The sequence below is a fragment of the Arachis duranensis genome, chromosome 3 (genome assembly GCF_000817695.3).
Source record: "Arachis duranensis cultivar V14167 chromosome 3, aradu.V14167.gnm2.J7QH, whole genome shotgun sequence".
NCBI classification, from domain to species: Eukaryota; Viridiplantae; Streptophyta; class Magnoliopsida; order Fabales; family Fabaceae; genus Arachis; species Arachis duranensis.
In genome coordinates, this window is record NC_029774.3 from 134,715,836 (window position 1) to 134,737,932 (window position 22,097).

Sequence of the window (22,097 nt, forward strand, 5' to 3'; positions counted from 1 at the left end):
ACATCCTCTACAAAGCAACTAGTTACTAGAAAGAAAGTGGTCCAACTTGTGCCTTTAGTCTCTCACAGCTCATGCCCCTGCACATTTTCTCTCATTGGTTTTACCACAGATATTTGTTTTATCAAATTCCATGCATTTAGGTTTGATGAGGAAGACCTGTCTATTTAGCAGTGAAATGTGAGTGTATTACAAGGTAATAAATGGCTGATACTAATTCTTAATGGAAGGCATAATTCCCTTCTGGTGTTTTCTGTTTTCTTGTCCAAGAATATGCTGGTAGCGAATACCTATTATTCCTGAATTAATTGCATTCTTTCAAATTGGTTTAATTTCCAAATTCCAACCCCTTCTGATTTCAAAGTAAAGTATTACTAAAATGTTATACTTTTTTTCATACAATTCCAGTAATATCAGCAGGATCTTTGTATTCAAGTAGCTAACTCCATCAGTAGGCTTAAACATATATTCTTCCTCTGAAGAGAGATTTGAGGCTAATCATTGACTACTTACAGCACTTAAAATCCACCTTTTGGTTATTTACTGGCAATGATACAAATATTGATCAAATATTGAAATTTTAGATCACTCTTTAAACAAATAATAATCTTAGCAGATTTTGTCTTTCTATGTACATATTCATACATATAACGATCCGATCATTTCTTTGCCTACGGTGTAGAAAAGTGTCACAGCAAAAGAAAGCATATCTATCATGAATGATAATGATCATGGTAACAGTGGAACATGTTATGAACTTAATAATGCAGATGAAAAGCAAGTCTACTTCTGCATGGAAAAAATTATTGATATATAAACACTGATATTCCATGCATGTATACAATGGAACGAGATTATGACCAATTCCTCTAAAGAAATGCATCTTTTTTACAAGAATAGAGAGAAACCTTGATATAGACCACTCCTTGGTTATTGAAAGGAACTGATGGTGAGAGAATCAGGACCATTAAAGAACAAAACAGAACCTTTAATAGGAAAATTGGAATTGTGCTGGCATATGCTGTTGCTGCTCCTACTCCTTCACAGGCATATCCACAGGAGGTGCTCTTATAACTTACTATATATATACTTCCATTTTGTGATTATGTCCTCAAACGCAAACTTGGTCCTGAAAGAGTTTGAGCTGCACTGTCAACGGAATGAGAGTGCAATTCTCCTTTGGCACACAGAAGTAGAGAACTTGAACATGCTCTCTTCTAGTTTGCCAAAGGAGATTTGCCCTGCCATTTACTTGATAGTTTTATGATTAGTAAATTGTAATAACTGTATAATTTTCAGGTCCTAGAAGACACATGCTATGTTCTTGTAGTATAATTACATATGTAAGCTTATTAAATTTCTCTCATGTTAGCTATGCAAATATATATAGAACTTCTTAACTGATGCTTTTCCTTTCAATATGTAACAGATGGATACAGAAGATTTTCAAATTTCTGCAACATGAAGAGAAAAACAAAATGAGAGATGACTCACAAACAGAGGTTATCCAAGACAACAGCATCAAGGGTCAAGAAGGCTTAAGTAGACGCTTATTCACTATAATGATGTGCTTTAAGTTAATAGACAGACATTGAAGCTTCAGTTAGCAATTTTGTTCTTTGCATTGCTAATGTACAATTTATAAGTAAGCTATAAAATATTAACATTAACTAGTGGACGAGTGTGTTTCTTCTCAAGACATATTAAATACTATAATTCAGTATTCCAGTTTTAGTAATTTCTTTACCCTATCACTCTCAAATTGGTTTGCATTCACTAGAATACTATCGTCTAAATCAAATGGCCAATATTTTGTTCCCACTACTCAACGTTCAATAACAGAAAAGGAGATATATGAGCCTCCTGATTGGTTGACGATTTCATTTTATAGGAGATAATATATTTTAAGGTGCCTCAGAAATCCATCTAACAAGAACACGAAGCCATAGATAGACTTGAGCACTTGCTGGTGTTGGAATCATGTCAACTATTTTCATTTCTTCTACTTATTCTCTCATTACTGTTCCTGTTCCAGCCAATGTATCACTTTTAGGCTGTCCAGCTCAACATTCATTTTGAATAAGTTAATGTTCCATCTACATGGCACGTTTGGCAACTCATCAAGTTCAAACAAAACTTCAAGCTTTTTAGTATTTGAAAATGAGCATAAAACATGGGAAGAAGTGGATATTTCCTTCTTCTTTTTTCTAATCAACAATTTTTTTCCCATGCATCTGTCAGATTTTTCATTTGTTTTTTTCACTAGCTAGTTGCCATGCATCTGTCCCAGGTGAATAGGAATTACTCTTGTGAAGTGTTAAAATGAGTCACCTATACTACACAGATAGCTCGTGATCTCACATAATAACAAATGTAAAATTTGAGTGCAAGGTCAGAGGGGGCCATACACCTGAGCGCTAAGTTATGTTTGTGATTGTGAGTTTTACTTCAGAGAACAAAGGGTTTAGAGTGTAAAAAGAAGGAATGGGAGGCCATTTTTCTCTTCAAACCCCTTTTAATTCCCTGCTTTCTTCTCTAAAATAAAACACACAAACACACTCCAAGTACTCTGAGAAATGCTTACTGAAGATAATAACCAGATTGTAGCAATACTATTGATATGCTTACAAGTTTGTCTTGTGTCATAACTTAAGTTTTATCAAGCAGAAATTAAGTCTGGAATTCACGGCATTCATAGTATGATATAAAAATCCACCAATTTTTTATCTCCAAGCCAAAGATACAATCAAAACAGAAGGTTGGTCCCCTTCCCCTTCTTTTTTTTCCTTAGAATAACAAATACTCTTTTAATGCCATTTTATGAATGTAGGAATTTATTAACTTAACTACATGTCATGCATACGGATGATAGATGAAAAGGTTTAACTCTTCAGACCCTGAAATTCTGTGAAGATCCCTTGCATTACTATTTGGTCCTTCCATTATGCAGCCCCTCAAATTTTAGAGGGTCAGAAATAGCAGAATAAGACTTTTCTTTTGACAAGACGGAATGGAAACTTTAAAAACTGACCAAGAGCAGAAAGGGTCGTATCATATGTAGGTATTTCAACTTTTCAGCCCCATAGAGATAGAAATAGAATAACAATCTTAAAAAGAGAAAAAGGAAAGAGAATGAGCTGGCTGAGGAGGAAGATCCAGAGGCATGTACTCTCCCCCCTTCTCTTTGTCTCTTCTGTCGTGTCAGTTTATTGAAAATTCCTTCTTCCGTCAGCTTTTGAAAATCTAAATCTAAATATAAATCATTCAAGATCAACATAGAATCAAAATCCATTTTGGCTGTGAAGATTGTGTCTCCACAAGATTTAGCATGGCATATGCTGTTCTTCGTTTGGCATATCCAACATAAAAAGATTAATGTTCTTGGAATGAGTGGATCTTGTGGCATATACTACTCACCAAAGGAATTCTAAGGCACAAAATAGTTAGTTGTTGATCAAGAAACTGTCAGCATCTTTCCTACTGTTCAAAGGAACTTCAATTTAACCGTTTCAAAATGAGATGTTATTATTCACCCTCGGAAATAACTCACATGCTTTGTCAATGGAGGAGGTATTTAGTCCCATATATTCATAATATTTGATGTACAGTACAATAGAATTCATTTATAGATGTGCTGTGTTTGTTATAGCAGAGAACAATCTTCTAATGTACAACACTATTAAGCCATAACAATAACCGGAGTTCACATGGGTTGATAACTGGTCTCACTTTCATAATTGGAAGTTTATGCCTAAGTGCCTAACATCTTAAGATCCTAATAAAATTTTCAAAATTACGAAAGCATTGCAATATGCAACTCTAAACCCAAAAGTAAAAAATTGAAATATTTGGTGGTGACAGTATGACTTGACGAACTCTAAGTTATGATATCTGAATGATTTATACCATCTATGAGCATAATTGAGGAATATCCTTTATTAAATAGTTCGATAGATACAATACAAAATTTACATGACTGGCATTTTGAGAAAGAAGAAAGCTATAAGAATCAGCTTATTACTTTGGTCTGTCAACTCAACATCAACTGAAAGAAGAAATCTATAAGAATCAGCTTATTACTTTGGTCTGTCAACTCAACATCAACTGACTTCGCTTGAAATGAAGCTGAATACATTGTATTCTATTTCATTCCACTAGAAGTATAAATGAGCTCTGATAGGATAGGAGAAAATGGTTCATAGGACTTAAATGGACAAGATTCTTTTATTGACTGACTATGTTAAAGAATTATTATAATACATAACTATTAACACCCTTTGGGTGCAACCCTTTCCCGGATCCTATGTTAATCCGGAATGCTTGTGCATCGAGCTGCCCTTTATAACTAATTATAGGAGAGATTAGCAGCATAAAATCAGCCATGGAGTCCTGTTGCATGACTAATCTCTTGAACAAAAGTTTTGCTTGAGACAATGATTTTACTTTTCAGAATTTTGCGTTTAATAAGGATTATTATGATTTCTGATACCTCAGCCAAATTGATAAGTGATTAACTAAATTCCCCTGTGCAGAGGTAAGTTATCAATAATAAGTGTTCTGGTGACTGACACCCTCACAGATTAATTTCAAAATTGACTTGTCAGAAAATATTACTTAGAATGAACAGGTTTTCATTGCTGCCAACTTTTAGTTGCAAAATAATTTATTAAGTGGTACTTGAAATCTATTATATATGCACCCCTATGTGAGCTTGGAGGGACATAATAAAATAAGTTGAGCTTTCAAAAGAAAATTCTGAAAGCATGTTCCTTATAGTTTTATTTCTAGATTTTCATTTATGGCTGTCAATGGACTGCAAATGGCGTTCAAAGTTGATTCTATGTATGCTAAAACCAGCTGCTACATTATAGAATTGATTCCCACTATGCATGATCTAAACTTTAGCCAGATGCTCTCTTGTTTAGTTAAGAACTTCAGAAGTCAAAAAAAAGGGAAAAAAGGGAAAAAAGAAAGAAAGAAATAATGTAGGTTAGTTTGATTATGATACAGTATCATTGCATAATTGTACAGGATATCTGTAAGTGGTCCTATTGTATAGTCTTTTACATTAATACATATAACAATAAAGAAGAGTCTCATAGCCCATGTCATCTCTACAACTCTTGGAATTGAAATGTTTAAAGGGGGAAAAAAACCAAATTACTAAATGCCTATATATCTACAGCCTACATTATGAGCTTTAAGCCTATAGTGTCTTTTTGATAAACACCTAGACATACGGAAAAATAAATTCTCTCATTTTCATTGATCTAATTTTATACTTATTATTAATGTATCTAACTGTAAGGGCTAATAAAAAAAGGACACATTAGCAAAACTGATTAACTTGATAACAGGATAAAACTCTTACATTGATAGTACACCAAAACTAATTAATGTAAAAGAGTACAAGAACATAGCACATAATACTAGATTACCCTATCATGCCTAATATAACACACTGAACAACAGAAAAGGCTCCTTTTCATACCTGGAGAAAGTATATAAAATAATCGAATGTACATGATCACAATATCAGAATTGACTGGATCTTTATTCACAACACAAATCTTATGACGTATTAACAGCAGCAACCTTTTCCTGAAGCTTTAATATTCGGGCCTAATGTAAACCAAAAAAAGAAAACAATTATTCAAGCACAATAGCCAATTCAAAATTGTATACATGAATCTAACCAAGATCTCAAGAATACAGACGGGACAGTAGAAAGAAGAGTGAAATACATACTATTAGAATATCCAAAGTCAAAGACTCAATGCTACCTTGAATGATTTAGAGCGACGGATCAAAGGATCTATGTCTAAAGAAGCTAAATATGATTGTTCTGCTGATTCGAATTCATTCAATGCCAAGAAGGCATCACCTTGGCAAATATAAGCCTGCAAAGTGAATTAAGAAATCTGGTGACAAGTTTCTACAAAAATCGAAGTGCATTTAAATTTAAGACAAACCCTTAAATGATAATTTATATCTAAATATCAGCCTCTGTTTGTTTCGTCATAAGCAGAGCAAATACAAATGAGAAAATAACATTTTAGCCATTTATATGGAAGGTCCAAGAACACATGAATCAAGAGTTAGTGACCTCAGAATAGCGAGGAGCTAAGTTCAAAGCCTCCCTAGCATCTTGAAGGGCCCCACGGTAGTTGCCCAATTCCAACCTTACAACTGACCTGAATCAATATAATACGAAACAGTTTCAGTCCAATATCATCATAATCAAGTTAAAGTGGTGATTGTTGAAGAATTACCTGCATTTAAAGAGGACATGCATGCCACCAAAGGGTTCTGAATCTATAGCCTGTGAGAGAAGCAACTCAGCTTCACTCAAATTTCGATTCTGGAACTCAATCTCGGCTCTCTTCCTCAAAGCCAGGGCCTCCAAACTGCTCGTGGCATCGGCATCATCTCTGGAAAACAAGGTGGCCACGAGCTGAGCCGCCTGAGCCGGTGTGCCGCAATGGGCGACGATGAAGCCGTCGGGGAGGATTGCCAAGTTAGGGCCGGCGCCGCAGCGGCCCAAGCAGCCGCAGGAGTTGACGGCGAGGTTGGGAGGAGCGAGGGCAGAGAGGGTTTCGAGGGTCTGAAAAGATCCCTGTTTGCGGCAAGTGCGGTTGGTACAGACCCGAATTTCTTGTGCATGTGCCATGGCGCCTGAACTGTGCTTCGGAAATAGCAACGGCAAGAGCGTGCCACTCTGGAGCGCCATCTCTTTCCGCCTCACCCCCACTCCATAGTCCATATATTTCTTATTTGTAAATTTAAACCATTCAATTATATCATTTTTTGTCATTATTTAATCATCAATTTAATTTTTTAGTTTGATAATTTAATAATATATTTTATTTTATATTTTAATTATTAATAATTAAAAAATAATACATTTTAATAATTTTTTGCATTCTTTTTTACTATGCACTATTTGCCAAATATATTTAATATTATTAAATTTAGGTAAAAACTCATTTCAATTTCACTTAAAATTAATAACTTAAAATAGTTAGATAAAAATTTAGTCAAATAAATCTAATTATTGAACAATTCTAAACTATCAACTCGACGTAACCTGACTTTTCATCTAAAATATACTAGTTAATGTGCCATAGTGTACAAAAATTTCTCTGATAATAATGCTTTTGAACTAATAATAACCTATTCATAAATAGAAAACTATTTTATCTTCGACAGAAAAAACTCTAGATATTATAGATGCTCTTGATTTTGATTGTAATAATCTGTAAAATGAGTGTTCTAAAAATAATTTTGCAATAAAAATTATTAATATTAATTAATTAAAAGTAGATGATTTCTTATACTTATTAATAATATAATGAGATAGGGCAAATTATTCATGAAACATTTAAAACAGATGGAACTCTTGCCAACAAGTAGCTAAATAGTATCATGAAATTAAGTTTTGGTGTGGCCAATAACATTTCTCTAGTTTCTATATCTCTATCTGTATAGAAAGAAAATTAATTATTTAATACGCCCCTATGTAAACATGTAAGGTTCAATAAAACTTGAAGCATGCATGCATGCAATATGCTTACATGTTTCAGGCATAGTAAAGTATTCAATTAATCAGAATTTATGGTCTTCGATTGTGTTATATGTTCATACGACGACCATTACTAGCTGCTAGTAATTAAGTCATAAGGAATCTGATTTTGGTCGGGTAGGAAAAGAGATCGAGATCAATGAAAAAGATAGAGAAAGTATAAGCTTTAAAAAGAATAGGTGCAGAGGCGTGATGAGAGAGAGGGAAGGAAGATACTAGAGAATGTTCCCAATGCTTACACATATATGCTTTCAAGATTTTGCTATCAGTCACTATGAAATAAATAATAATAATGGACCACAAAAGTTGTTTGCTTTATGGAGAAACTTGAAGCAGCGAGCTATATAGAAATTATATAGCAATAAGTGCATGGATATTTGATTATTTGGATTATTCTATGCTTGTAATACACATTACACATGTTGACAAGTAATTCCAGGTATTTTTAGATGTATATATACATATGCTTCGGATTCTCATAAAAACAAGGAACAAAATACATACACATATTCTGATTTTTGTGAATATAATAATCTTACAGAATCATAAGCATAGAGAAAAAATAAAGGTGTTTACTATAGTGCCTAAAAGATATTGTCTAATTATTAAAATAGGTTAAATAATTAATTTTAAATTTAAAAGTATAAATTTAAAAAATTTTAAATATTTTAAAGTTACTATAAAAAATAATTTAGACAAAAATTAAACATCAAAGATCAAACAAAAGATACTATAAAATTGATCAAAAATAAATATATATAATTTACATTATTTCTTTAACAAATTGAGATAAAAAGGGAAAGATGAGATAGGGTCGTCAAAAATAAATGAAGAGTATAATGCTAGTGAGTAGTGAGAGGGAAATGGATCCTCTACAGTGAAAAATCTACTTAAAAGAATAAAGTATGATTTTTTATATTTAATTCTATAAATGAGACCAAAATTAAATAAAAAAAAAATAAAAATAAAAGATTAAATTAGATGCTAAACACTATCTAATTTTTTTTTCACCGAAAAAGACTCACTCTCGTAGTGAGAGAGTTGAAATGAAGTTGCATGAGAATCGCTGGGCAAATCTTCTTTGGCAGGCTACACACTACTAATTAATTAACATTATCATATAAATAAATAAATTAATAATAGTGGAAAACTGCCGGAGGAGAACTTGCCCTGTAATGCATTTGCAACTGGCAAGGCACAGGGAGAGAAATGCATGGCTGTGCATGTTATTTATGGGTTGGTAAAATTGGTATATCCTATGGTTTGTACTTCCTATTTCTAACCTTTCATATGGTTTTATTCTTTTCTTTTGGAACCATATTCTCACCTTTAGTTAAAATTATTTTACGTAATTAACATAAAGGACAAGAAGTTTACCCGCATAAAATAAAGTAAAAGATTAAAGTAAACAAAAGTGAGCTTCGAATCCTTGCCGATCTACACATCATTTATCATCCTATGGTGCATGGAAGTTGCATTACAATGAATCAATGATCACTTGTGGTTCAGCATCCGGGCAAAAAGTCATGAACTGCCTCTAGTGTATTGATTAATAGGGCATTTAGCTAAAGAGACCCTACTGTCTCTCGCGAACCACCGCAAGTGTTCCAACTTCCTCGTGCGTCCGCAACCGCCGTCGCACCTCTCCAACTGAAGCACGCAGCCCAGTTTTGTCGCGCCTCCATCCCGTCTGTTGCTGCAGGCAACCCAACCTCGTCACGCCTCGAGGACTGCCTCTGCCCCCCTCACCTCCATCGCGCCGCTGCAAGCAGTCCAACTTCGTCCTCCATCGCGCATGCAGATGTTTATTTTTCATGCAAATAGGATGTTTATTTTTAATGCAAATAGGATTCTTGTTCTTAATGCGAATGAGATGTTTGTTCTTAATACGGAACGACTCACCTGCACTCGGCATTATTGGTGACAGCGGGAGATGACGGCACTGAGAAGCTTCCTCACCTGTAAGGGAGACTGCATGATGGGATAGGTGACGGATGGCTGGCTATGGTGAAAAGCGGGTTTGGATTAGAAGGGGGGTGTAATTAGGTCAAAGTGAAATCAGGTAAAAGTGGTGGATTTATAATAAAAGTGAAATTGGATGGTTAATGAGCATAAAATACAACTTATTGTTTATGTTGTTCAAAAATCACAACTCTTATACATCAATTACATTCTCTTTTTACACTCAAAGACTCAGGTGAATTCAATTATTTTCTAGGAATAGAAGCAACAAAAACTGCCTCAGACTCATATATCATATCTCAATCTAAATACATTAGAGACTTTCTCACTAGAGCTCATATGCAAGAAGCACACCCAATGCCAATCACTTCTACTAAACTATCTATTCATCATGGCAGTGACATTTATGAGAATCCTACAAACTATCATTCTATTGTAGGATCCCTTCAATATGCTATTTTGACACGGTTTAACATTTGAGAGAATAAAGTGTGATCTCTCACCTTTAATTCTATAAGTGGGATCAAAAATAAATATGAGAGAGAATAATAAAGAGTTAAATTTAACACTGGACAACATCTATTTTTTTTTCCACTGAAAAAAATCCATTCCCAAATCAAGGAATAGAGTAGATTGTTGTGAATGTGAGAGAAAAATAGAATTAGGTTTACTACAGAGAGGAGATAAATTGTATTGAATGTTTTACTGAATAGTGTAATACCTTACACAAGAGACAGACATTACTATATATATAGAAATATTCCTAATAGAATTAGAGACTAATTCTAACAGAAACCAAAGCTAACAGCACAATAGAATAATAGAATTATTGTAGTTAGTGAACATTCTTTATTCTTAGGTTTCTGTAACACCAAGTTACATCTCTTATTCTAGGCTTATATTCAACACCCCTTGCAAATTCATGGTCAGTTTGGATAAGATCCTAAATTTGATTTTGAACCTATTAAAATTAGGAAAGGAGAATAGCTAGGTTAACAAATTTGTCAATCTGTTGTAGGGATATGCACAGCTACCAGTTGTTGTCTGTTGACCTTTTTTCTAATCGAATGTAGATTTAGATCAAAATTTTGTCTTATTGTATAATATTGTTAGTTATACCAACAGATTAAAGTGCAAATGTGCAATTATATTTCCTCGTCAAGATATTTATTACCATTTCTTTTTTTCTGTTAGTATAATTGATAACAATGAGATTTAAACTTAAAGATCTTATTATATACTATTTAAACTTCTTACTACTAAACTCCAAAATATTTATTGCAAATAAACATGAAATAAGATTAGATAATTAAAAAAATGCTAAAAGATCATCAGACACTACAAGAAAAATATTGAATATTGTTGGATTTATCGTCGGGCGTTAACGGCAAATTTATTGACGGATTTACCGGCAAATTTGACAATAAATTCGTCAAGTAAAAAAATTACGTCAAATTGTTTTGGCTTGCTCTAAATACAAATAGCAAACCCATCCTCCAGATCTCTCGCTCTCACCCCCACTCCCACACATAGAGGCACAGCGCCGCCCCCTCTCCCCCAGCCCCCTCACTCTCACCTCGGTTCACTGCCACCACATGCTCGCCTTCGTCGCCGCGCCTCTCGCCGGATCTACTACATCATGTGCTTGCAAATTGCGTCTCCTCCAGATACACCACATCGTGTGCTCTCACTGGATCCACCGCACACTCGCGTCTCGTTGTGTCTCCTCCACTCGTCATCCCTCGCATGCTCGTCACTAGCTGTGTTGCTCCTTCTATCTTGTATTATGCTCATCCGCCATCACTGCACCCAACGCCTAGTGAGTGCTCGCGTCTCGCCGTGCCGCGCCGTGTCCCCATCCCTCCCTCGCCTCTCTTCTGTGGGTGTTGTTGTCTGCACTGCACTGCTCAATTCTGCAACTACAACAACAGTCAACATGTAAGTTTTTAGTTATTCTAATATTTTATGTTAATTTTTAATAGTTGATTCATTTATTAGAATATGATTTATGAATCTCATTAGAATATGGAAGAGGTTGAATTTAAAATATTGAAATGATTGAAATGTTATTGTTGTTAATTTTATTGTTGAATTAGGTTAGGGATTGAGTTTGCTGACTATGAATATGCTGATTTTGTTAATTGTTGAATTGATTTTGCTAATTATGAATACGAATTGGTTGCTCTGGACTCGAGAAATTGAACAAAATATTGTTCTACTTTGCAGGTAAATAATTTAAGAATTTCTGTATTTTAAAAGTGATGTGCTTTAAAAGAGAATATTTAATTCATATTTCTAAGAGAATAACTAATTCCATATTCTATTCTTGATTCTTGTATTTGATACAAATTGATTAAATTAGATTATGAAAAATTGTCAAATGTAGCTTATATCTCGCTCTAACAATATTTGCATTAGAGGTAACAACTAGTAAGATTTTTTTAAAATTTTTTCAACTTTGTTCAATATTTATTCATTAAGTTGACTTGAAAATTGTTTTTGATTCTTGTATCTGACATTGTCTTGATTCTTCATTCATTAAGTTTGATTTGTGTTTCATAGTTTTTGAGATGAGTCTCTTTCCTTTTAATTTAGTTGTTGGGGATTAAAATATATTCAATTAGTTTTAGTTATTTTCTTTACATTGAGATTTGTTTCTTTACGGGGTGATGTGATTTATATTATTTATTGCTTTGTTGATGTGACCAATTAGTCTATTATGCATGTTTGTGATTTTTTATTGTAGATAGTAGTTGATTATTCCATTGTAAGTGATAATTTCATTTTCTTGTATAGAGTTAGAACCGTAAGGTAAAAGAAATTGTTGAAGATACTCCCTCTTGCTAGGAAGCCTGTGTGTGAACCTAGAAACACAAACTACCTCATGCTAAGTTGTCAGATCTCATGAGAAAAGCTTAACCTAAATATAGTTGTGATTGGCATTGCTCTGCATGATTGTCTTTGATTATATTTTAAGATTTTTTTTAAACTAGCTATAGTTGAGTATTTGACCGTGTGGTACTATTTTTACAACGTCAAAATGATGAGTATAATGATTAATGAGTGACTTTTTAGCATTATAAGATTTATGTTTGTATTGAAACGTATTTTTTATTGTTAAAATTATTATTTAAAATTGTTATTTGAAATTTGATTGGATTGAATCAAATTATTTAAAAAAAATTCAAAATTAAAGTTTATCGGCGGATTTAATGTGGGTTAAATCTGCTGGTAATTATTACTTTAATTATTAGTTAATAGTATATTATTGTCCGATTTACTGGAAAATAAATCCGGCAGTAAAAATTATCGGCAGAAAATTTTCGACGATAATTACTGGCAGACAAAAAAAATCCGCCAGTAAACAATTACTGGCGAAATTTATACTGTCAAATTTATTTCGACACTAAATTTGACGGTAAATATATTACCGACGGTATTCGCACGAATTTCTTGTAATAAAAATTTATTATTTTTGACTAATAATTAATCATTAATATTTAAAAATGTAGACTAAAGTATATTTTTAAATTATTAGACTAAACAGATTTAATTGATAATTAAAAATAATAACAAAAATAATAAATTATGATAATCATCTTTCTTAATTTTAAATTGCATATAAAAAATTGTAAAAAGAAATGCACAAAAAATTACGTAATAAATTGCAGCGATGCAACTACAAATTACACCATAACATTTTTTTAAAAGAGATTATTAGCTAACATGTGTCTTTAAAAAAATTAAAAAAAAATTATGACACATGTTAATTAAGTAAGTTTACAAGTTAAAATTTTTTTTATTAAAAATATAAAAAATTTAAATTTTTAAAATATTTGTTTTATCTTCATTAAATAAAAATATTTAAATTTTTTTTATAAATTTATTATATATTTTTAGGATACATGTTAGTTAAATCTTTTTTAAAAGTCTAAACTATTATTAGTGATCATGAATAGCAATACAATCATTAATCACTGCAAGTGCAACAATTTCAACAGAACAATTCTAAATAATAAATAAACCAAAAAATGAATTAAAAAGGAAAAAAAGATATAATGAAATTAAAGAAAAAGAAGATATGAAATAAAAACAGAAACAAGGAGGTGAGAAAATAGCAATTATTAATTTATATGACGAATGAAGCAGTTGGTGATAGAGAATTGCAGTAGTATTGCTGGGCAAATCTCCTTTGGCAGGAAGCTACACTATAAACGGTATAGTGAGGTACCTGCCAATAGAGAACTCGCCCTGTAATGCATCTGCAACTATGAATTGATCTCACACACTCACCAATGGCAGCATGGCAACGTTATTTATTGCCTTCTGCAATTGGCATATCCTTTGGGACAATACCTTCCTTTTTGCATTCCGTGCTTTTATTCCTTTCTCTACATCAATAACCAAGTTATAGGTTCTCTCTATATTTATTTGAGGAAGGGAATGACACTCGAATATAAGGTTTTACAAGTTACATCTCTAAACGAGATAAAATGTAAGATATAAGGTTTTGTTTGGTTACTATATTTTTATTTAAAAAATTTTAAAAAAATATAACAATAAAAAATTAATAAAAATAATAAAAAAATAAGTTGTTTATGTCTTTTCTGTTAAAATAGATATAAAATATACTAATTCAGTGTCTTTAAAAATAATATCTCTATCTATACATATATCATATGTCAAATATAATTTTATGTCAATTTGTTAATTTATAATAATTTAAAAAAATTCAATTTTTAGAGATGAAAAATATTTGTATTGATTATTGAGAGACCACTCATATTTGATATCAATTTTAAATTATATATAATTATTCATACTAAAATTATTAATATTTTTTACTTTATTTACTATAATGAAATATTTTCTTTTGGGAGTTATAATATAATATTATGTATTATAGGTTGGTGACCTTCCAAAGCTGCAAAAGCCGAAGGCACCTCTTTCCAGATATGAAATTCCTAATACACTAACACGACAATTGATCTTTCTGCGTTTAGGTTATAAGCTTATCATCATATTCTAAAAGCAGTGCCATAAAGAACTTTCCCTTTATGGTTTCTTAGACATATAATCAAAAAATCATATTCGGTTATGTAATCGTGTTCTAGTGGGAAGTGCATTTGTATAGGGACGCATCTTCAAAAAGAAATATTTAGATATAAAAAGACTACGATCTTTTTTAGGTGTTTCTGATGCTATCTGCAATGTTTTGAGTAGTAAATATTTAGATATAATCAAAGTATTTTAAGTTAAGGGGTATGAGAGACAGATACAGATATGGACAACATTGTATTTTCTTCATTTTTGAATAAATTACCTTTATCTTTTGGAAAAAAAAAAAAGAGAGAGAGAGAGAGACACACACAGATAATACTTTTCAGTTTTCACAGTTACTATAAAGTTTTTTTTATTGTTTTCTGTTGAATAAGTCAATAAGGCCATGGATTATATTGATTCGTAATTGTTTCTTCACGTACGGCGTTTATTAGCACTTGGGCTTCGCCTTGTTCGTAGTGAAAACATGAGAAATTCAACAGAAAGTTCATGAATATATTGAGTTTAATAGTAGGGGTCCCATAACAGTATTTTTTTTTTCTTTTTAAAGATATTAAATGTTTCAGAGTCCTGTTAATAAGTCATTGTGCTTAGTACTTAAGAATATTTTGAGTAGAAACTACTTTGAATAAATTACAATAATCAAAACTTTTTATTTCACTTTCTTAATCAATGCCTACAAAAGTACTTTTTAGCTAAATCCAATGTTTGATATAAAGATTATTTATTAAAAAGTTTTACATTTTTCTATATTTTACAATGTATTTATTACAAATAAACTTTGAAATTTTTTTATATAGATAATCTTTTGTTTTTTGGGTCAAGATATATATAGATAATCTTAAATTCTTAATAAATAAAGCCACTTGTGAGAAGACTCCCGTTTATTTTAAGTTGGGCAGTCACTTAAGCTTCAACTTCGGGCTGATTCCAGGCTGGCCCATTTCAGGGAGGCGGTTTGGGATACTGGTCAGCTGGGTATGCCTACGTATATTAAACTTTTTACTTCTTATTAACAAAAGGAAAAAGCAGATAAACCTATTTTCACTACAAGGCCCAAATACATAACAAAATTCTATGTAGTTTATTATTTATGTCTTCAACCAACTTAGGTTGGTTGACTAGTTAGTTCACTCATTCATTTAAACAAGAGAAAGTATAGGGAATTAATAGTCTAAACATACAATGTGTACAATATAAGTTTAGAAAGTATTAGAAATATGACTATTAGTGTTACATTGTCCTGTTAGGTTACGTTTTTGAGATAAGTGGGTTCATAACATGGTATTAGAGTTTTAGATCTAAAAGGTCAAGAGTTCGATCTTTAGTAAACCCTAAAATCGGCTTAAATTTTTGGGATGGGTGATTTTATGACATGAGATGTTTATTATCCCTGATATTCAGATGGTCATTCGACGAATTAGTTCTTAAGCTACCGAACTGAGGGACACCGTGGGACACTCAAAAAATATTATGAGGTAACTATTACTTTAGTATCTAAAAGATTCAAACGCATGTTATCGATAAAAATTTCTAAAAGAGAATTAATTTTGACAAAAGTGACCAGTTGTCAATTAAGGTACTTGAAATTAAAGTTAAATGCTGACGTATCAGTTAATAATTATTATAATTACAAAATTATCCATATTTTTAATTTTTTTATTTTAAAATACCTTAATTTTAAATTTAAACAAAAATCTTAATTCTTTTTTAAATAAAAATAACTACCTTTTACATTGAACACGTGAATAGTCATCTAAAAGAACGGATATAATTACAATATAAAATGTTTTACATTATCAATACATCAAAATTAAACTCTTATAATAATTGTTAACTGACACGCTAACCTTAATTCTAGGTAATTCAATTGACAATTAATCATTTTTATTGAAATTATTTTTTTTTTAATTTTTTGTTGATAACTTTTTTCACGATTTTTTGTCAATGCAATCTTTCATATGCTAAATTAGTAGTTATTTGAAAGATTATTTATGTCTTCAAAATTTCACATTTAATATAGCATAGTAATTGAGTGACAATATACAAATAAATAATAATTAAAATTTTATCTAATAATTTACTGTCGGTATATCTTAAGTTACTATCGTTATATCCAAATAAGTTATTATGTGCATTCATATGCCTAAATTCTTATAGAAAGGTTAAACATTACTTTAGCTATAAAACCTATGAAAGTATCTTATTAGCCTCTCAAGTTTATATATATAAAAGCAAGGTTCATCAAAACATATTGCTTTTATATAAAAATGATTGAAACTAATTATTCATTTAAAAATTAATGACATCATTTTATTATTTGAATTAAATTTTGATGCATTGTCAGTATACAACTGTTTTGCACGTATATCTAATAACATATGTCATATTAATAAAAATAATTATTTTTTATATTAATCGTATAAATAGTTATCTAAAAATATTTATAATTACATAACTACTGTGTAACGCATCAAGATTGAAGTCTTATTATTTTGTCAAAAACTTTGATGATTTTAGCATTTTTAAAAAAAGCGTCTTGTAAATAGATTAAAGAAAGTGTATATGTACTGGGAAGACTTTGTAGAATAACTAAGCTCATGTTGAATAATAATATGAAAAAAGAGATTAAAAGTATTTGCAGCAAAAATTGCTGGACAAATCCCCTTTGGCGCGAGCACAGACCTATTTATTAATCATTATGGTATGGTCTCCTGCCAAAAGAGAAATTGCCCTGTAATTGTAGCTGCACTGAAAATTGGCCACATACCCTCGAAGATGAATGAATGAATGCTGTATAGTATATATATCTAGTTATAAATAGCATATGCCTTGGAACAATGCCACCTTCAACATTTTTCTCAACAGATTAGCATATTTCTAGAGTATTTTACTTTTAGGTCTATTAGCATTACAAGCATACTTTGATATCAATGTATCTTTTCTTTCTTTCTTTTTTTGTAAATTTCGTTTAGGAAAAGTATAGATAGACAATGAAAATACTAAACAATATGAACAATGGATATATCGGATGTTCAATTCACTAGGTGTGCGGATGATTATCTTAATATTAAGATCTAAGTGGATAATTTGAGGTGTAGTGTGTTTTTACTTTATTAGACCAATTTTAGAGTCCATTATTCACATTGTTCATAAAAGTCATTGTCTATCTAACAAAGTCCGTTGGCTTATGCCACTTAAGAGTTATTGTTGATGTTGTTCACATGCAATTTAACATTTCGTAAAATGTGTTGATGTCTAGATTGTCATGAAGTGTAACCATGATATCAAACACCCAGGAACAAAAAGCAAGCTAAACAATGTTTCTGTTAATCTGTTAAGCCTGTTACTACTTGTGCTAAATACAGTTAATCTGTTAATAGTTTCTGTATAAATTAAATTAAAGCCACTTAATTAATTAGCCAACCCAATATTAACTTGGAATAGAATAGTAGAAATCAGTACAGAAAGCTAACACTATTTGAATACAGTAGAGTTGAGTTTATTAATCGGAATATATGGTTTAGATTTTGAGTTTTAACATTAATATGCTAATAAGAATCTGATTTTCTTTTTCTTTTTTTGATATATATAAATATATATAATAAAAAAGAAAAGAGGATGTATAATTCAAGTTTGAAGAGAATAGACCGTGAATTATGCTATGCGAAAGAAGATACCATGACATGTTCTTTGGCTACGGTGTAAAAAAAGGAAACGGTGGTCGGTAGTGCTTATTTAGTATCTAGAAGCTGGAATCACAGTTATAGTTTGAACTCTCTGTACTAATATCAGTAACAGTCCCATTACATATTTAAGTTTTTTTGTCAATTAAATTCAATCAAGTTAATTTTAATCCAACAAAATTCATGTAATTTTCATCTAAAATCACGCCTTTGTTTTCGCGTTCCTCCTCCAACGTTAGTATCCCTGCGTTCCTCTCCCTTTTTTTCTCGTGTTTCTTTTTCTTCCTATATTTCATCCTTATCGTCGTTCTTTTATTGCTGCTATTATTGCTGTTTTTTTTTCTTTTCTTTCTTCTTTTGCTATTGATTTTGTAACATTATATATTTTTTTGTTTAATTTTTTTCTTTTTTTATTTTTATTAAGAGAATAAAATAAAAAAAATAAACAAAAAAAAGAAGAAGATGATAATAATAAAAGGTAAGATTGGTAGAAAGAAAATAAATAATTAAAGTCAATGATTAGTTAGTAAAATATAGAAGTTAAGAATTGTTATTTCTTTTAAATGTGATTTTGACTGCAAAATTATTTCTACATTTATAAAGAAAAAAAATAATCAATCTAAAAATTAAAATTTCAAAAAATTTGAACCTACTTTTTTCTTTCTAAACGCCAAACCAAACACATACACCCTGGTTGGATAGTTGCATATATAAACTTGAATGAGATTTAATGTGATATATGGTGATTAAATCATGTAATGTACATCGTTATTGGCCACGTTTTTGGCTGCGCTGTTCTAAAATTAAATCCATCTACATACAAATGATTAACTTGATGAGAACGTATTATATATATAAATATATATATGATGCTTTAATACTGAGGCAAAATAATATCCAATTTACACATGCTTGTAGATGTTTTGCCTCGAAGTAGAGACCCAAGACATGACGATGACCATGCCCATAGACATGTTTCACTTTACAGAAAACTACTGCCTCCATAATCCATATTTTCAGCATGTGAGTCTGGTGGATTATATTCCATGGACGAAATGCAGATAAAAAAAAGTGCATAGGATCTTTTTGCTACAAGCCAATAAATAAATACAAATCAATCTCCAATTTGGAGAGAGACGCGTCAAGCACAAGTAGACAAGCCTAAACCAGTGGAAACATGAAATCTTTCTACCATTTCCATTTGATACAAACAAAATAGTATGAAAAACAAGGTTAATAGTAGCCCTCTACTATACGTATCCTTCAAAAAAGAGAGGTTAGTGCCTAGAAGAAAACAAGGCTAATAAGAGCAATTTAAGGAGACATGCAACTACTAAATTCCAAAGTTTCTTTTTGCCTTGTAAAGCTACAAATATATAGCTCTAGTGCTTGGCTGTGCAAGAATAATGGGATATATAACAGTTCACAATTCCTTTTCCATTGTCTTTTTATGTTATATATGTTTGGCATTTTCTAGCTATAGAGAATGACCAGCCAATCCCACCCCCTGTTGATTCCATAAGGATCATTCCTACTTGGATTAATTAAATAACACATATATCATATATTAATATATATCATCAATTCATGCATTATTGTATGTGTCAGTAATTAACTACTCAGTGTATTGATAATGTATAAACTACTAATTCTTTTATATACCATTCCTTATCCATTTTGGCCCCAACAGTTTTGTTGTTGATGTAACTGAACTATATATTTTTAAATACATGCAACACTACTTAAATCATTAAGGTGCAGAAGTGTGCATTAAATAAAACAAGAGAAGATGTAGTTATGGTTGTGAATATAATAGTTAAGTATGCATTGATTTCACATACATTCCCTAGTCCCAGGTGATCAAAGAATATATCATTAAGAAATTATATATTATGATGGTCATCATGCATGTGAATTTGTAGTACATAAATAAAAATGATAATAATAATAAATGTTATACTTTAGGAATTGAATGGGAGTAGAGGTAGGCCATGCCTAATTGCCTATAGGGAGAGAATCTGATATTGATAAGAAGTGTGGAGAAGAGAAGAGTATAAAGAATAAAACAGGGAATGGTGTCAGTGCATGTGATAAAACATTTGGCCACTAGCTAGTGAAGGGGAATGGAAGAAAGAAACCAAAAACAAAAAAATAAGGGAAAGGAAACACAAGCCCGTGACTGAAGGGGCAAGGTAAATGGTGAGTGACTGGTATATGCTATGTACCCATATTGACCATTGTACTGTTTGAAGATTGAGACCATCCCTATCCATCCATCATCACTTCTTTTGCTTCACTTCCCATGCAACATTTTAACAGTCTCATGATGAATATGACAACTACTTGTCCCTTGCTTCTTTTTGTTTAGCTTCTCTTCTGCTTCCAATCCCTTTCACCATGCATCAGAGACATATTGTCTTCTCTTGTGTTGTTGCTGTCCATATTCCATTAAGGGGTGCATGCACTTTAATTCCATTCATAATAATGTTGTCATTAATAATCCAAAATCCAAATTAAATAATATAATACCAATTATGGAGCTAGGCACTTTATGGATAGAGAGCATTATTATTACCATTTACCAATACCAATATATTCTCCTACTCCTAGAAAATTAAAAGGTGTTTTAGGGTGAATAATCAAGAAGAGCTTTATGGTGCTTTTTAATTATTTAATTATTAGTTTTTCATATACGACAGATTCACATTCACCACCTAATATACTATATAAATCCCCATGGCATGAACCCCACCTTTAACATTCTTCTTCACACAATAATTATACAAAGCAGGAAAGAGAGGAAGGAACTCACCAATGACTTGCAGGGTTCAGAGAAGGATATCTTTGCGCAGAAAACTTCACATTCTGCGAACACTTGCCAACTCTAATAATTCTCTCAAAGTAACCAAACTTACTCCTCCTTATTCCTTTACATTCCATATGCACTATTCTAACCAATTAAGTTATTACTGTTTATGTTTTGAAGGGCAAGAGAAGGAGTATTGTATACATATACAAGCTAAAGGTGGCACTGGAAAGCATTAAAAGAGAGTATGAAAATGCAGTTTCCCTTAAGAAGGAAGTAGTGAAAGTGGAGAAGGAAAGAGGGTGAAAAGCTGGTTTCAATATTGGAGGCATTTGAAGAAATGAGTGTGAATGTTGAGAATGCCAAAGTATCATGCGAGGGTGGTTTCAGCATGGACGCCATTATTGCTGTGGCACAAGAAAACGACAAAACTCTGGACGTAACACACCTTACAGAAGCTCTTCTGAAAGCCATTGAAAAACAGAGTGAATGAATTCATTGTAACCACCCTCTCTCTCATCATAGTCCATATGTTATTAGTTATGTTTCTTTCCGATCATACCATGTCATTTCATTTTCATCCAATGTAATGTATAGCAAATTCATCCGCTTTTTTAAGTTTATACTCCTTCCTTCAGGACTGCCATCATTATTCACTATCAATTCATGTCTTAACATTTTATTCGTACTAGAGTTAGACATACGCGATGCAGAGAATGATAAATTAATAATAATATATAGTATATTTTAACAAGTTTATATCGTTTATAAATTAATTAAAATATAAGTAAATTAATGTTAAACTTAATGTTTTTTTTATTTAAAATTTTTATAGTACAAAGTTGATATTAGAAATGTATAAAACTACATTTTTATTTATTATTTTTATTTTTACATTTATTTTAATTGATGAATTTTTAGTCTTTTTATCTAGTGTTTTTTCTCTTTATTTTTTATTGTTAGATAGAGTTATTTCTTTTTTTTTCCGTGTCATATGTTATTG

The 22,097-nt window shown here is 31.3% G+C and overlaps 1 protein-coding gene and 1 pseudogene across 3 annotated transcripts; one reads left to right on the forward strand and one right to left on the reverse strand.

Annotated features, from left to right (window-relative positions):
- Positions 1-831: 831 nt before the first annotated feature.
- Positions 832-6,762, reverse strand: LOC107482222 (uncharacterized). Of its 3 annotated transcripts, XR_008006702.1 has the most exons (5): positions 6,270-6,762; positions 6,104-6,191; positions 5,781-5,897; positions 5,489-5,619; positions 832-1,126 (listed from the first exon to the last, which is right to left on the reverse strand). XR_008006702.1 is itself a non-coding variant. In XM_016102640.2 (4 exons), the coding sequence occupies exons 1-4, from the start codon at positions 6,758-6,760 to the stop codon at positions 5,569-5,571; spliced, it is 747 nt and encodes a 248-aa protein (XP_015958126.1). In that variant the 5' UTR covers positions 6,761-6,762; the 3' UTR covers positions 5,327-5,568. The 3 variants fall into 3 exon arrangements, 2 of the variants coding, with proteins under 2 accessions (XP_015958126.1, XP_015958127.1); XM_016102640.2 differs by lacking the exon at positions 832-1,126 and having other exon boundaries at positions 5,327-5,619; XM_016102641.2 differs by lacking the exon at positions 832-1,126 and having other exon boundaries at positions 5,327-5,619; positions 5,746-5,897.
- A 14,293-nt stretch (positions 6,763-21,055) lies between these two features.
- Positions 21,056-21,735, forward strand: LOC107482169 (uncharacterized; annotated as a pseudogene).
- Positions 21,736-22,097: the final 362 nt, after the last annotated feature.

What these genes read in the sequence shown, in the direction of transcription:
- LOC107482222 (XM_016102640.2), bottom strand. Translation starts at nt 6,760, where the DNA reads ATGGACTATGGAGTGGGGGTGAGGCGGAAAGAGATGGCGCTCCAGAGT. An exon ending in CATGTCCTCTTTAAATGCAG is followed by an intron (nt 6,192 to 6,269) that starts GTAATTCTTCAA and finishes ATATTGATTCAG; the next exon opens with GTCAGTTGTAAGGTTGGAAT. An exon ending in TAGCTCCTCGCTATTCTGAG is followed by an intron (nt 5,898 to 6,103) that starts GTCACTAACTCT and finishes TTCACTTTGCAG; the next exon opens with GCTTATATTTGCCAAGGTGA.